The 14,347-nt window shown below is 39.3% G+C and overlaps 2 protein-coding genes across 4 annotated transcripts; one reads left to right on the top strand and one right to left on the bottom strand.

Annotated features, from left to right (window-relative positions):
• Positions 1-574: 574 nt before the first annotated feature.
• On the top strand, positions 575-10,940 carry LOC130969054 (uncharacterized). 3 transcript variants are annotated; one of them, XM_057894630.1, is made up of 21 exons: positions 575-1,680; positions 2,650-2,984; positions 3,115-3,194; positions 3,469-3,556; positions 3,668-3,849; positions 4,084-4,220; positions 4,981-5,047; positions 5,317-5,464; positions 5,583-5,697; positions 5,989-6,064; positions 6,158-6,340; positions 6,673-6,833; positions 7,256-7,358; positions 7,769-7,973; positions 8,070-8,341; positions 8,565-8,686; positions 8,993-9,137; positions 9,256-9,348; positions 9,604-9,677; positions 9,915-9,968; positions 10,049-10,940. In XM_057894630.1, exons 1-21 carry the CDS (start codon positions 635-637, stop codon positions 10,347-10,349), a joined length of 3,987 nt encoding a protein of 1,328 aa, XP_057750613.1. In that variant the 5' UTR covers positions 575-634; the 3' UTR covers positions 10,350-10,940. The 3 variants fall into 3 exon arrangements, with proteins under 3 accessions (XP_057750613.1, XP_057750620.1, XP_057750604.1); XM_057894637.1 differs by having other exon boundaries at positions 2,650-2,978; positions 7,253-7,358; positions 10,049-10,938; XM_057894621.1 differs by having other exon boundaries at positions 7,253-7,358; positions 10,049-10,938.
• Positions 10,941-11,628: 688 nt separating this feature from the next.
• Positions 11,629-14,079, bottom strand: LOC130969047 (probable clathrin assembly protein At4g32285). Its single transcript, XM_057894610.1, has one exon. It carries the CDS (start codon positions 13,740-13,742, stop codon positions 11,844-11,846), a length of 1,899 nt encoding a protein of 632 aa, XP_057750593.1. The 5' UTR covers positions 13,743-14,079; the 3' UTR covers positions 11,629-11,843.
• Between the last annotated feature and the right edge of the window lie 268 nt (positions 14,080-14,347).

Here is a 14,347-nt window from a genome sequence, read left to right as displayed (position 1 = left end):
TTTAGATCTTTTAGGAAGAGGAAAAAAATTTTCTCTAAAAATAAAATAATTTCCGAAAAAAAAAATATATCATAAAATGTTTACACGGCTTGTAAAGAATATTTAGATGTCTAAAATTGTGCAAACATACTTCATAAGAAAACGAGGTTGATAAAGTACGTAGTACTTTATAACCCAACTTTGGTGGATTGTGTTTAACACTCTACTAATGACTTGTTTGATTTAATTTGTTGCATGTAAACTCTTGAACAATTTCATTTATGTCTTCTTCTACAAACAACAAGTGTCTCCCTTTATTTGACAAGTTAATGCAGAAGCCTTACTCCAATAATTATTTTCTTTTAGAAACCCTCTTTTAAAAGCCAAATTTGATAATTTATTTGTTAAAAAAAAATAAAAATTTGACTAAACTGACCATTAATCTGATTCATATAAAAACCATATAGTCATATGACGTAATTTCGCACATTTTTGTCTAGTATTTTCAATACATTCATCTCTGATCTTAACCAACTAATCCAATCAGTGAATCAAATAAAACATTAGAGTCAGGTAAAAAATAAAAAAGAAAAAAAAGAAAAAAAGTATAGTAGTCCGTGTGAGCTAAGCGGAGAAGAAGAAACAGGGAAGAAGAATGATAGCGAGCCCGCGACCGTCACCGCAGTCCCCTAACTCGCATTCCGACTCATCCTCATGGGAGTCCATGCTCCCAGGCCCACCGGGCCGCAACAACTTCGGATCCTCAGATCTCGGCCCGCATGGCCTTCTCGCATTCCCCTCCGGCAGTTCAATCTCCGTCGTCGACACCCGTTCCATGCAGCTTGTCACCGCCTTTCCCATCCCTCCTCCGCCATCTACTTCTTCCTCTACCTCGTCTTCCTCCTCCGCTTCCTCCACCACGACCAATAACGCAACCACCTCCCTCTCTCCCTTCGTCACCGCTCTCCGCTGGACACCTGCTCCCCTCAGCCGCGATCTCCTCTCCACCGAACCCTCTTCCTCTCACCTCCTCCTCGCCGCTGGCGACCGCCATGGCCGCATCGCACTCCTCGACTTACGTCTCCGCTCCCCGATCCTCTGGTTTGACACCGACAACGCCAAGCTAGCAATCCAGGACCTCTGCTGGCTCCAGGCCCGCCCTGACCTCTACCTCATCGCCGCCATCACCGGTTCTTCCATCCTCTCTCTCTACAATGCCGCCACTGGACGCTGCATCTGGAAGTACGACGCCTCGCCGGAGTACTTCTCCTGTATCCGCCGCGATCCCTTCGATGCACGGCGGATCTGCGCGATCGGGCTCAAGGGATTCTTGGTCTCTGTGCTGGCACACGGCGAGAGCGAGGACGGAGTCGCGATCAAGGAGCTTCAAATTCGAACCGATTCTAGCGAGCTGGTTAAGTTGGAGAGGGATGTCGTTCCTGGCGCCACGCCGTCGCCGGCTTCTGCGGCTTTTCCGCTCTACGCAGTGAAGTGTGCCTTCTCGCAGCAGTGGAGGCATATCTTGTTTGTCACGTTTCCGAGGGAGTTTGTTGTGTTTGATTTGCAGTACGAGACTGTGATCTTCTCCTCCGCGTTGCCTCGTGGGTGCGGCAAGTTCTTTGACGTGCTGCCTGATCCGAACAACGAGTGGGTTTACTGTGCTCATCTAGATGGCAAGCTCAGCACATGGAAGAGGAAACGGTAAGCTCTAACTATCTTCGAACTCTTCTATATTTGGATAGTTTGAATCTCAACTTTGATAAGTTTATGCAAATGCACACCTCCATTGTCGAATACAGTTAGTTTTTAGGGGTTTTGTCTGCGGTTTTAGTATAGTAACGGAAACATGCTTCGACAATTCATGTGTAGGAACCACCGGTGGATATAGAACAATTTATTTATTTATTAACATAAAATAGCCTTCTTCATCTCTTGTGCTAGCTATCGCTGTTTTTGTTTGTTGATTTTGGTTGTTGTAATTGATTGGAGCGGCAAACATGCTTGGACTCCATGTATTTGAGAGTACTGTATCTCAAATACCTGCATGAACCTTGAAGATGCCGGCTATTGTAGTGCTATCCCTAGCCCAAAATAAATCAATGAGAACATGGTAGATCTATGCGAGAGTTTCTTTTGTTGTCCAGCGAAGTTTGAGTAAGAAAAAAAGGGAGGTAGTTCTTGTTTCTACAACATGCTCTAGTTATAGGTATTAGTCATTTATGCAACTCTAGTTATGCACGTATGATACACACTGTCAAAACATCATTTGAATTGTTTGTAATAAACTCTTGTTTAAATATGTACAGGCCTTTTTAGTACTATTTTTGTAGTTCAATACTATATTTGCTCTGTCTCGTAGCTCCTCATATAGATAACCACTGACGGTGTCATTTGACCCTTCAGAGGCCATGTTATGCAACTGTAGTTGTGCAATGTGCATGGTTTATTTAATTTCCAGAATATCTGCGTCTGTAACAGTAAATGATACTGGTAAATCGTAAGCCTTTCTGCACATAATTCATGAAGTTTCTACAACTCATTGGAGTTACAGACTCCTAATCTCTCCATCTTTCATGGTCAATGGTCTTAAAATGCTGATTTACACAAGGTGTTTTTTTTTCTTTCCGTCCCCTGTAATCTAAAGTTATTCTTATCTGCATGTGATTACAGTGGGGAACAAGCACACTTTATGTGCTCAATGGAAGAGTTAATGCCATCTGTTGGAACCTGTGTCCCGTCTCCTTCAATACTTTCTGTAATTCTATCCCTATCAGATTCCACACTTCAGAATGTTTGCAAGAATTATTCTGATACACCTAGTTCTCCTTACCTTCATGAGGACTTTGATAATCCTTTTGATTTTTGTGATGAACCTACGATTGTTTCTAAAATACATTTGATCTCCATTTCCGATGATGGAAAAGTATGGAACTGGCTCTTGACTGCTGAAGGTCAAGTAGACACTCAAAAAGAGGACAAGAAGTTGAATTTGCTCAGTGGTAATGGTAGAGTACCCTTTTTAGCTGCCAACTCATTTCTTTATTTATTTGATTAACCGAGGCGCCAACCTCTATTCCGATGCTAACTCTAACTTTGTATATATATATACTGCTGGTGGACGGAACCTAAATGTAGGCAGGCAACAGGAGCATCTCAATGATGGTAAAAGGCACCTACCAAGCTCAATCTTAAACCAGGAAGAAATTTTAATAAAGGCAAGCCTATGTTTACAGTGCTTTATAGATCAAACATCAAATGAGGACATGACTTCAACAATATAAACTTTGATGTTGTTGGCATACTGTCAGTCATAAAATTCAATCATTGCTATGTTTGTGAAAGTGATAAATGTAATGCCATTTAGTTCTATAATTATATTTGTGACGAAGGCATGATCTACATGAATTAAGTCTCCTACTTTTTTCTATGCCAAAAAAGCTGAAGTTGACTAATGCTAGCAAATGGCTGTGTGTTTTCCTACTAGTGCAGATGAACTTAGTTGGACAGCTTCAGCTGCTTTCTTCAACAGTGACTATGCTGGCAGTACCAACTCCTTCTTTAACAGCTACTCTGGCCCGTTAGTTTGACTTATATCCAAATTAAATATTTGTTCAAATATAATATTGTGCTAAGTTCATTATGTGAATCATGTTTTCTGCATTGGTTAATGAGATAATGCTATATGAAGGTGGAGGAAACTATCCTGCTGTAGCTGTTCCTCTGGTTGCTTTAGGAACACAGAGTGGAACCATAGATGTGGTTGATGTTTCAGCCAATGCTGTTGCAACAAGTTTAGCTGTACATAATGGAATTGTTAGAGGACTACGATGGCTAGGAAATTCTAGACTGGTTTCATTTTCTTATACTCAGGTATATTGTAATTTGGCACTTATATTTGGACATATTTTTTGTTTTCTTATTTCCCTACAGAGTTTGGTCCCATTCTGTTGCAGTCTTTTTTTGTAATTATTTATGTATTATCTATTTGAATTACAAGCTTTAAGATTCTTACTAATTTGTACTTCATTAATCTTTGATACTTTGCTTGAGCATATATATATATTTTCAGCATTTTTGATGGTTATGTATGTGCTTTCAACTCAGGTTAATGAAAAAACTGGAGGATATATTAACAAGTTAGTTGTAACCTGCCTTCGAAGTGGCATTAACAAGATGTTCCGGGCTTTGCAAAAGCCTGAACGTGCACCGATTAGGGCTTTGAGAACATCTTCATCTGGAAGGTGCATCCTAAATATTTTAATTCGTAATAATTTAGTTTCTGAAAATTTCATTGATTGCCCACTTTTTTGTTTCTCCATATCTACACTCATATGGAACTTGTATGCATGATTTAGTACAGGTATGTATGCTTTGTGTAATGAATCTTAAAGTTTATATAAACTGATACTTTAATTCAGGTGTATTCACTTATTCATCCTCCATAACTTTGAGATCTTAGTGAAACAGGTGGGACACAATTGTTATTTTGTTGCCACCAGGATTTACTTCTTTGTTGGTTCTAAACTACTTTGAGTGTAAAAACAAATTCCAGAAAGACAAAAAAACTTCATTTCTATCCTTTTTTTGTTTTCAGACCTACCACTATGATTACTAAGAATAAGAAATAGTAGGTTAGGAAGATGTGCAAGCTCCACATATTCTAAAACTTGATAGCAAAGGAACTTTCTTATTTCTATATATAGGGGATGTATTACATGAGAACAATGGTTTAGTGGGAGTGAGAGGTGCAAATGTGGGCTGTATAACCATACAAGGATGGTTAGGATTAAAAGTCATTAAAATATCGCATGACCACTTTAAAAAGTCATCGTGACTTCTTGTTCTAATCTTAGTTTTCATGTAAGATCCAATGGTCCAGATTTTATCTTCTTACTCTCATTATAAATCATCATTCTCATTTGATTTACTTCCACATTTCATAGCATATAAATTTTTTATCCTATCATGGTTTTCAGTAGTTTGATATCCTCCATATTTCAGGTATCTTCTGATTTTGTTTCGTGATGCACCTGTTGAAGTTTGGGCAATGACTAAAAATCCCGTCATGGTAAGTTGGTTGATGCACCCATGACTCTCTCTCTCTCTCTCTCTCTCTCTCTCTCTCTCATTTTGATTTTGATTTTTTTCTTTTGAATATTTTGTCATACATGATCTGATAAATTGGCACTGCAGTTGAATGCTCATGCTTCATCACATCTAGTTTTTGCTTCAAATGCATTCATAATTGCATGTTGAACTTGGATAAACACAAGCTATTTTATTTATTTCACTATAGAAGCTATATGATTAGCTTGGTGTTCTGCTGTCTCTATGTAGCTTAGATCATTGGCTCTTCCATTTACGGTATTGGAATGGACTCTTCCAACAGTTCCGCACCCTGTTCAAAGTGCATATTCTAAGGAGCAAACATCTGGAGCATCAGATGAAACACCTAACCCATCAAAGGTTTCCTCACCGGATTCAAGTGGGTTGTTTGCTTGAGTTGCTTAGATGTTTTCAAAAAGATGCTAGTCAATAATCAATGGTTCCCCCCTTTTTGTGCAAGATTAAGATGGCTCATGAAAGTTAATTTCTCTTATCAGAGGGTTCAAGCACAGAAGGATCTCAGGAAGACACTTCTGAAAGTTTTGCATTTGCTCTGGTAAATGGGGCACTTGGAGTTTTTGAAGTACATGGTCGAAGAATTCGAGATTTCAGGTCTTAATTCCTTTTCTTTGAGGGAAAGGTGCAACCCAATTGTTTTTCTTTATATGGATGGTTGAATTTGTGTTGACTGTTGATCCTATTTAATCCTTGTTAAGGCATGTATAATTTATCTCGTATATTTTTTTATCCTAAAAAAAGAGAAGGTCCTGTATGTTCTTGTTTCTGCAGTTGTTAATGGTTAGTCTCTGATCTAATGAATTGATTTGCCTTTCTTTGTTTATACACTACATCACACAAGCAGTTCTTCCTTGCTTTATCTGATTAAGTTAGTATTGTCCGCAGACCAAAATGGCCTTCATCTTCCTTTGTATCATCAGATGGATTGATTACTGCAATGGCCTACCGCTTGCCTTATGTGGTATACATCATTACTTTAGAATTGGTTCAGTATATACATATAATCTGAATTACTCTGAAGTGAATGATAGTTTTGACTAAATTAGTTTTTCAGGTCATGGGAGACAGAATAGGGAACATAAGGTGGTGGGACGTGACAACTGGGAACTCTTCATCATTCAACACACACAAAGAAGGAATCCGGAGAATCAAATTTTCTCCTGTTGCACCAGGGGACCATACCCGTGGTCGTATTGCTGTTCTATTCTATGATAATACCTTCTCTGTATTTGAATTGGTATGATAAGAATTTATTTCTGGATCATAGATGTTGTTTAATTGTTATATTTTATTTCATACTTTGCATAAATATTTGTAGTTTTGTGCAGCTTATGATCGGCCTTTTCACAACTTTTCTTAATTCATATTGAACATCTGTCTTGACAGGGCATTGATTGAAGACTAAGAAACTGAATATTGTCATATAATAAAAAATGTTTTCTTATTCTCCTTTTTAGCAGATTTTCTGTAGCTATTTGCTATTTTGAACACAGAAAAAGTGGCAAAGAATTTTTATTGTTTTTACACACTGAGCAATTCTTTTAGTTATTTTGTCATGTTTCTTTTCAGGATACGCCAAACCCCTTAGCCAATTCACTTTTGCAACCACAATTTCCTGGAACACTGGTGTTGGAACTTGATTGGTTGCCCTTGCGAACTGATAAAAATGACCCACTGGTACTGTGCATTGCAGGAGCAGATAGTAGCTTTCGCCTTGTTGAAATTAATGTGTAAGTACTGCATGAACCACCCTCTACTCGTGAGCTCCTTCTCTCCTTGGTGGTCAAGATGGAAACATTTATCTTAGCATTGATTTGATTGGATAAAAAGTTATTCCTCCTGTTGTGGTGCTGCTGGCACGTGGGGGTGGGCGGTGGCAAGGGGAGGCAAGAATCTTTATTGTGACATGCATGCAACTGAATTATGAAAAGAGGAAATTTTAAACCATCATGCATCTCTGTTTTTTTTTTTAACTTGAGTGCATGTGCGCATAGTTTTTCTCGAGCTCAAATTATTCACTATGTTTCAAAACTTGGTGTTCTCTTAAAAATTATTTAGGGTTTGATGTAACATGAAGTTAATAATTGTTTTCTCAATTATCAGGGGATCTAAAGCGAATGACATGGTCTTGTTTTCTTTTTCTCTCCAGAAGTGATAAACGATTTGGTCGTGCACCCCAGTTCAGAAATATAAAGGAAAGATTCCGGTCAATGCCTATATGCTGTCCCATACTCTTTCCCACACCACATGCCCTGGTAGTATTCCTGCACTAATTTACTGGTTTTACCAACATAGCTGAATATCATTATTTCGTGTTGGATTTTGTAATGATGGAAGCATTTGAAATTTCAATGCATTGCATTCTTTGGTAACTTAAAATTTTGTTTCTTTTAATCTTCAACAAGCATTACTAATTAAAAATTAAAACTAAAACTAAATTGAATATGCTTCATTCTTGTGTTTTGACTTTTGAGTCACAATTAGGGCTTCATTCTTTAGTCTAGGTTGGACCATTATTTACTTCTGGTACAGGTCTGTATAAATCATTTTAATCTGGTTTTTCGTTTTCATATTTCTTTTCTGCAAATGCATGTCAAATTTTACTTGTCTCAGCTCCTTGTTAATTATTATTTATTGCTTAAGTAAATCTTTGCTAATGCTACAGGCATTACGCATGATATTGCAATTTGGTGTTAAACCTTCTTGGTTTAATACTTGTAGTACAACGATAAAGAAGAGGCCTCACTATATTCCAGGGACTCCATCATCTACAGGGGATCTTCGAACATACATGATCGGCATACCATCTCTTGGTGATTCTGTGGTGCCAGAGATGCTTTTAAAAGTACTGGAACCATATCGAAAAGAAGGTCTATCACTCTTCTTATGCAGAGTTTTCTGATTCTGAAATTTTGCTATTCAACAATATATGCTTTTGGTGTTTACCAATATTGCCATTTCTTAAGGTTGCATACTTGATGATGAGAGAGCCAAGTTGTATGCTACTATTGTGGATAAAGGCTGTGCTGCAAGGTTTGCCTTCACAGCTACAATATTTGGGGAATTCTCGGAAGCTTTGTTTTGGTTACAGCTGCCTCAAGCGCTTAAACATTTGATGAAGAAGTTATTGAGAAAGCCTCCCCCGAAAGCGCCAACAGCGCAAACTATCTCTGAAGATGATGAGACATCTTTACTGTCTAGGATATCGTCAAAGGGAAAACAAACAGAAGAAATGGGGGTAAGATGTATTGTCATTGAAAAGCATCCATCGTTTAGGTTTCTGAGTAGCATCTTTCACGTCAGGATCCGTTGGTCATAGGTTCCTGAGTAGCATCTTTCATCGTTTAGGTTTCTATCAGCTGACATGGTTTTTAGTTTCCCTCACTCCAATTGTTGTTTGAATAGATTCCTTTTAACGTAATGTGCCAAGTTCTTGTAAGTGACTTCATTTTCTTTAACAGAGTCAAGGTCAACTAAGGATGATGGCTTTTGACCAAGAAGAGCTGTGGAAAAGCGCTAGTGAACGTATCTCTTGGCATGAAAAATTAGAAGATGAAGAAGCTATACAGAAACGTATACATGAGTAAGTAAATATCTCATTTCGATGATTATCATGTTGAGAGTACATGAGTGGATATGGCTTAATTCAACATATTAATGTCTCGATGTGCTAATTTGAAATCATAGTAGTTCAATACAGTGTATATAGGTCTTATCCATCCCATGTTGATATATAACTGATATTTAGTTGTACGCGAGTAGTAGGAATGACTGCAACTTGGCGGTTATATGACTGAAACTGAAGTTTTGTTTGTTTACTAGTTTGAGTAAGAATATTACCCTTCTAAATATATATTCACTCGGAAATTCCTGAATTCACTGCAACCAGGCTTGTGTCAGTTGGCAACCTAGAAGCCGCGGTTAGTTTATTGCTTTCTACTCCCCCAGAAAGCTCTTTCTTCTATGTGAATGCACTTCGTGCTGTTGCTCTCTCATCTGCCGTTTCAACGTCTCTTAATGAACTTGCAGTGAAGGTGAGTCTAACTAGCACATGCAGGTGATTAGGTATTTAAAATTCGGTTTTTTTTTTTTTTTACATCAAGAATGTAATTCTTGTATTCAGTAATTTACAATATCAGGTCTATTTTTTAGGTTGTTGCGGCCAACATGGTGAGGGCTGACAGATCACTTTCTGGCACTCATCTTCTCTGCGCAGTTGGAAGACACCAAGAAGCATGTTCCCAGGTGAGGCTGCATTTATAATACAATTCATGTATTGCTTTGCTTTCTTAAAGTCACTGTTAAGAGTGCCAAATACATTGAAACAACTGCGTACAACTTCTAAGATATGTTATCTTATGGTTAACTTTTGTTGTAAACAATGGCTTTGGTGCTTGATGGATTTTGTGTGCAATAACAATTTCAATTAAAAAATTATTAAAGTTATCAACATAATATGCTCGATTTTCTTAGACAATTGCACTGTCATATCTTATGCAGCTACAAGATGCAGGGTGCTGGGCAGATGCTGCAACCTTAGCTGCTACTCACTTAAAGGGATCAGATTACGCAAGGTTCATACTCATTTTTGAAACAGATTTCTAACTTCAACTCGCTACATTTTTTTTTTAAGTACAGTCTATATTTGACGTCATAATCCTCACTACCCTGTGCAGCATAGCTACCAAGTTTCTATCTGAATGATAAAAACAATTTCACATTAGTATTTGTAATATTGTGTCTTGAACTTACTATACCTGTTGTCTAGTTCTTGAGCTTTCCAGATTCTGACTCGTAGTCAATTCTTGCAGGGTGTTGCAAAGGTGGGCTGGGTACGTCCTACACACTGAACATAATATCTGGAGGTACCATTGCTTTGCATTATTTAAAACTTAACACGCTATTTGACCATTCACTCAATTTGAGTTCAAATCACCCGATGCAGGGCTCTGATTTTGTACGTTGCCGCCGGCGCACTTCAAGAGGCATTGGCAGCTCTTCGTGAAGCACAAATTCCTGACACAGCTGCAATGTTTATCCTTGCATGCCGTGAAATTCATGCAGATATTGTTTCCAACTTGGGTATTGTTGATGAAGATGAATTAAGTTCAATAGGCCATAATCTACTAACTTTGCGTGCCTTAGATCCGAAGAATGAAGATGTCATTGCCGTTAGTGAATATTTTGGGCAATACCAGAGAAAATTGGTCCATCTCTGCATGGATGCGCCCCCATACTATGAATGAGTGTTAGGGCTTTGATACGATGCATTTAGATATTCATGAAACAAGTGAAAAGAAAGCTGTAGTTTGATTTCCATTCAAGGTGCTGCCTGCATTCATTTTTCTTTTTAAGTTATTGGCAGCATTCCGAAATGGAATGCACCGAACAGAGAATGCCTTTTGCTGTAGGGACGTAGAATCTTGTAGGTAGCATGATACCATAGTCTTTTGTGAAACAAAATCCGATGGTCGCAGTCACCAGCGATTGTTTCACGCTACGTTTCTCGAGTTCAGGTTGCAATAGCATGGTTGAGTGTTATGCTGTAGCTTGTGTATACATTTTTGTTGCTAACAAAATCATAATTGTATTTCTATTGAACGGTATTTGATTGGTAGTTGAAAAGGTTATACCTTTTATTTTATTTGACATGGAAAAGGATATGTCTAAAGATGCATGATGCATGGAACGTGAGAAAGCTATATAATTAATAATAGTATTTAATTCTTGTCGGTGTTGGATAATACATTTGTCGGTCGCGTGAATCGTTCTATCTTACACCAACTCTGTAGCGGGCTGATGGGAAAGACACGACGCCTGCTGCCTTCGATGAAAGCATTTTTTTTTTTAAAAAAAATACAAATTATAGACGAAGGATAAAGTAATGTCATTGCATATATGCGATGTAAACAGGAGTTACCATTGCCAATACTAAATTAGAAGGAGTTCTACTAGGGAAACAATTGACTATTTATACAATGTGTACAATGAGTTATTGAGTTACAAAATAAATATTCTCCATACTATTTAGAATAATTATCTGAGTATTAGGATAATAAACATCTTCCCAAAAACTTAAACTAATTTTGGGATCACTAAGGATTAAACTCTTGACCTTTTGAATCTAGCACTCTAATATTATATTATGATACCATTTATTCCAAAAGATTTAACTGATGAAAAAAGATAATACTAATAATTATATCTTTAATACTCCATAAATTTCCGTTGCTCCTCATACTTTCCCTAAACAAATTACGTAGGGTTTCTCGTTAGCGTCACTCATTAATGACAATAGGGTTCCACAGGCTTCGGGCGGAGCCAATTTTTATTACGTCATTGCCCTGGTCGTTGTCCACCTTGTAATATTAGTATCATTTTTAATGAAATCACGCCAATGCGGATGGAGATGAGAAACATACAATGATGCTATAGCTAGGGGTTGTTCGTCATCTATTACATTCTGTAACTATTATCGTTAATCTTCAAAGAAAAGCATAAAGAAGAAAGAGTACACAACATTCATAATAACAATTATTATTATTGTTGTAGATTGTAGTATGTAACTTAATACTTGACAAGTACAAAACTCTTAAATATGTATAGATATCCCCTCTGGCACCTGGGAAACCGCATTGCCAAACAAACTTAGATACACCACACAGCTCGTAGAAAAGAAAGAAAAAAACATAGTTTGGCGCAAAAACAAAGAGCCCCAATAAAAAGCGAACCAATGCAAGTCAAAAAGGTGCATGGTGGTAGTATCCACCACCAACACCAAACTGTGGCATTCCATAAGGCATGATCACAGGTTGATGGCCAGCAACATAGTAGCCAGAACCAGCAACCCTTGCTAACCCCACCTGACCCTGCATCCCATCTCTCCCATACTGCTGCCATACTTGTTGCTCCTGCACAAGCAAATGCTGCTTCCTCTCCATGTCTGCTATTTGCACATAAGACGGCGGCGGCACTGCCAGCGACGCTGCGAACGGATCCTGCGGCCCTACTGCCTGCACTGTTCCATCCGGGGCAGGCAGAGCCAGAATGGGCGTGGCGCTCTTGCCGGGTCCTGGGAGTGCCACACTGCTAGCACTCCCACCACTCAGTTGATTTGTGTTCACATGTTGCCTCACAGCACCTTGATCATACATCCCATTCAGTAGCAGTGGATCAAATCCACCTGCCAAATCTGCTTTTTGCTTCGACAAGTTGCTACTTGTCTCTACCAATGCAAGTTCCCAATCTGCTTTGCCAGGTTCAGCAGCAGGCGTTTGCCATGCTGAAGTCACTTCAGGTTCACCATTTGAAGGGAATGCCTCCCAAGAACCTTCTCCCCTCACTGCTGCTTGTCCATTGAACAATGCCAATGCTAGTTTATTCCCTTGCTCATCAGCTGAATTGCCATTGTCCCTTAAATCCACTAAATCATTTGTCTGCTTATGAGTAGGAGCTGCCGGCTTAGGCTGCGCAACAAACGAGGGCGGCGGTGCTGGTGTGAAGTTCTCAGGTGCCGGGAGTGCCTTCATCTCATTGATTTCTGGCTCTGTCTCTGTCTCTTTCTCTATGACAGTTACCTTGGCCTGTTCTATGTTCCTCTCAGGACTTTTTGCTCTAATAGTCTTCTCTTTCAAGAAACCCTCAAGTGTGGCGAGAAGCTTATCCGTGATTCTCTGCACTTCAGGGTACTCAGATGACCTTGCAATTCCCATGTCCTTGCACCAACTGTAGAAGCCAACAAGCTCATCCATCGTCTTGGCCGCGCCAACATAACAATCAAAGGCCTTTACACAATGTGCATATTCCATTTCAGTGAACCGATCCAACAACACTCCCAACACATCACACAATTCCACATAAACCTTGAAGCTGTCCCTCACAACCTGGTAAAGCGCAACTAGCACAAGCCTACTACTCTTGGCGGCGCCACTCGGCCTACAACCTAAAACACGGTCGAGGATCCGAAGCAAATGCTTCAACCTCTCCAAAACCCTCTCAGATCCCATCTCCCTAACAGGGGTCACAACCTCATTCCTCGGATTATGCTCTCTTCCATATGACTCACTCACATCACCATAAGACCTAGTCCTCCTACCAATTCCAGAACCAAACTCATCCCTAAATTCACCATCACCACCAGATTCACCACCACCACCACTTCTGAGCATCCTCTGATAAGCCACAAACTCAACTTTCTCATCAAGGTACAATGCATAAACCCTGACAAAACCGGCATGATCCCAAGAACTTGAATGAGCCTCGTCCCTGAAATCACTCATGTTAAGGATCCTCATCCCTCTGCGTGTTGCATACACAAGCTCTTCCTCAAAAAGAGGGTGCCCATCAACGAGAACCCTATGAACAAGCATAAGGGCCTTGACAGCAACAATCCAATCACGCGTCTTGGAAAGCCTCTTAGAAATTGTGATCAAGCATGCATTGACGTAGCCCCTTGAATGCGAAGTGAGGCTCAGGATTTCCCTTACGTACTTGTCATCGGCGGGAACCTCTTCGTGGCTCGTGGCTTTGACGACAAGGACTTCGAGTTCAGGGGCCAAATTTCCGGCGACTTTGGCGATGCTGATGCTCGTTTGGTCCTTAACTACACCGATTGCCTTCCGGATCGTGCTGGATGCCATGGCGGGCGTGATCGATTTTTATCTTGTTGGATCGGAATTGGATAAAAAAACGAAACTTTTTCGAAATGGGGGAATCGGGTATCGTTTAGTTTTGAGTTTGGTTTACCTGTTTTGAAGAGTCAAAATCCGTGAATGAGAATGAAAGATCCGTTGACTTTGATCATAACATCTTAGGGATAAGAGAAGAAGAGCATTGAGATGAAGAAATGAAGAGCGGTGTGAGCGTGTAGAGTGAGAGCGAGAGAGAGAGAGTCTCTTTGTGTCTGTGATGAGTTCTATGGCGTTAAGTTTATTGGAGTAAAGAGAGAAAAGAGAAAAGGTTAAGACAAAGCAGAGATTGCGAAACCGCGTAATGAACGGAGAATCCGATTTGAGTTTAGATTTTTTTTTATATTAGATATTTAATTAGTAATGTTAAGCATGCTTTGCTTAATTGGTTGGCGCAGAACGTCGTCGTCTTAAGTCGTAAACCAGACACGCTGACGTCACACTTTGCTTTCTTTTTGTTTAAAAGGAAAATTAATTAAGAAATGATACAGACCTAGTCATGAATCACTAGCAATTAACAGCAAAAAGAAGTCTCACATACTCTAAGTGGAAAGTTT

This window comes from Arachis stenosperma, chromosome 1 (assembly GCF_014773155.1).
Source record: "Arachis stenosperma cultivar V10309 chromosome 1, arast.V10309.gnm1.PFL2, whole genome shotgun sequence".
In the NCBI taxonomy this organism is placed as follows: domain Eukaryota; kingdom Viridiplantae; phylum Streptophyta; class Magnoliopsida; order Fabales; family Fabaceae; genus Arachis; species Arachis stenosperma.
This window is presented reverse-complemented; position numbering and strand designations above follow the sequence as displayed.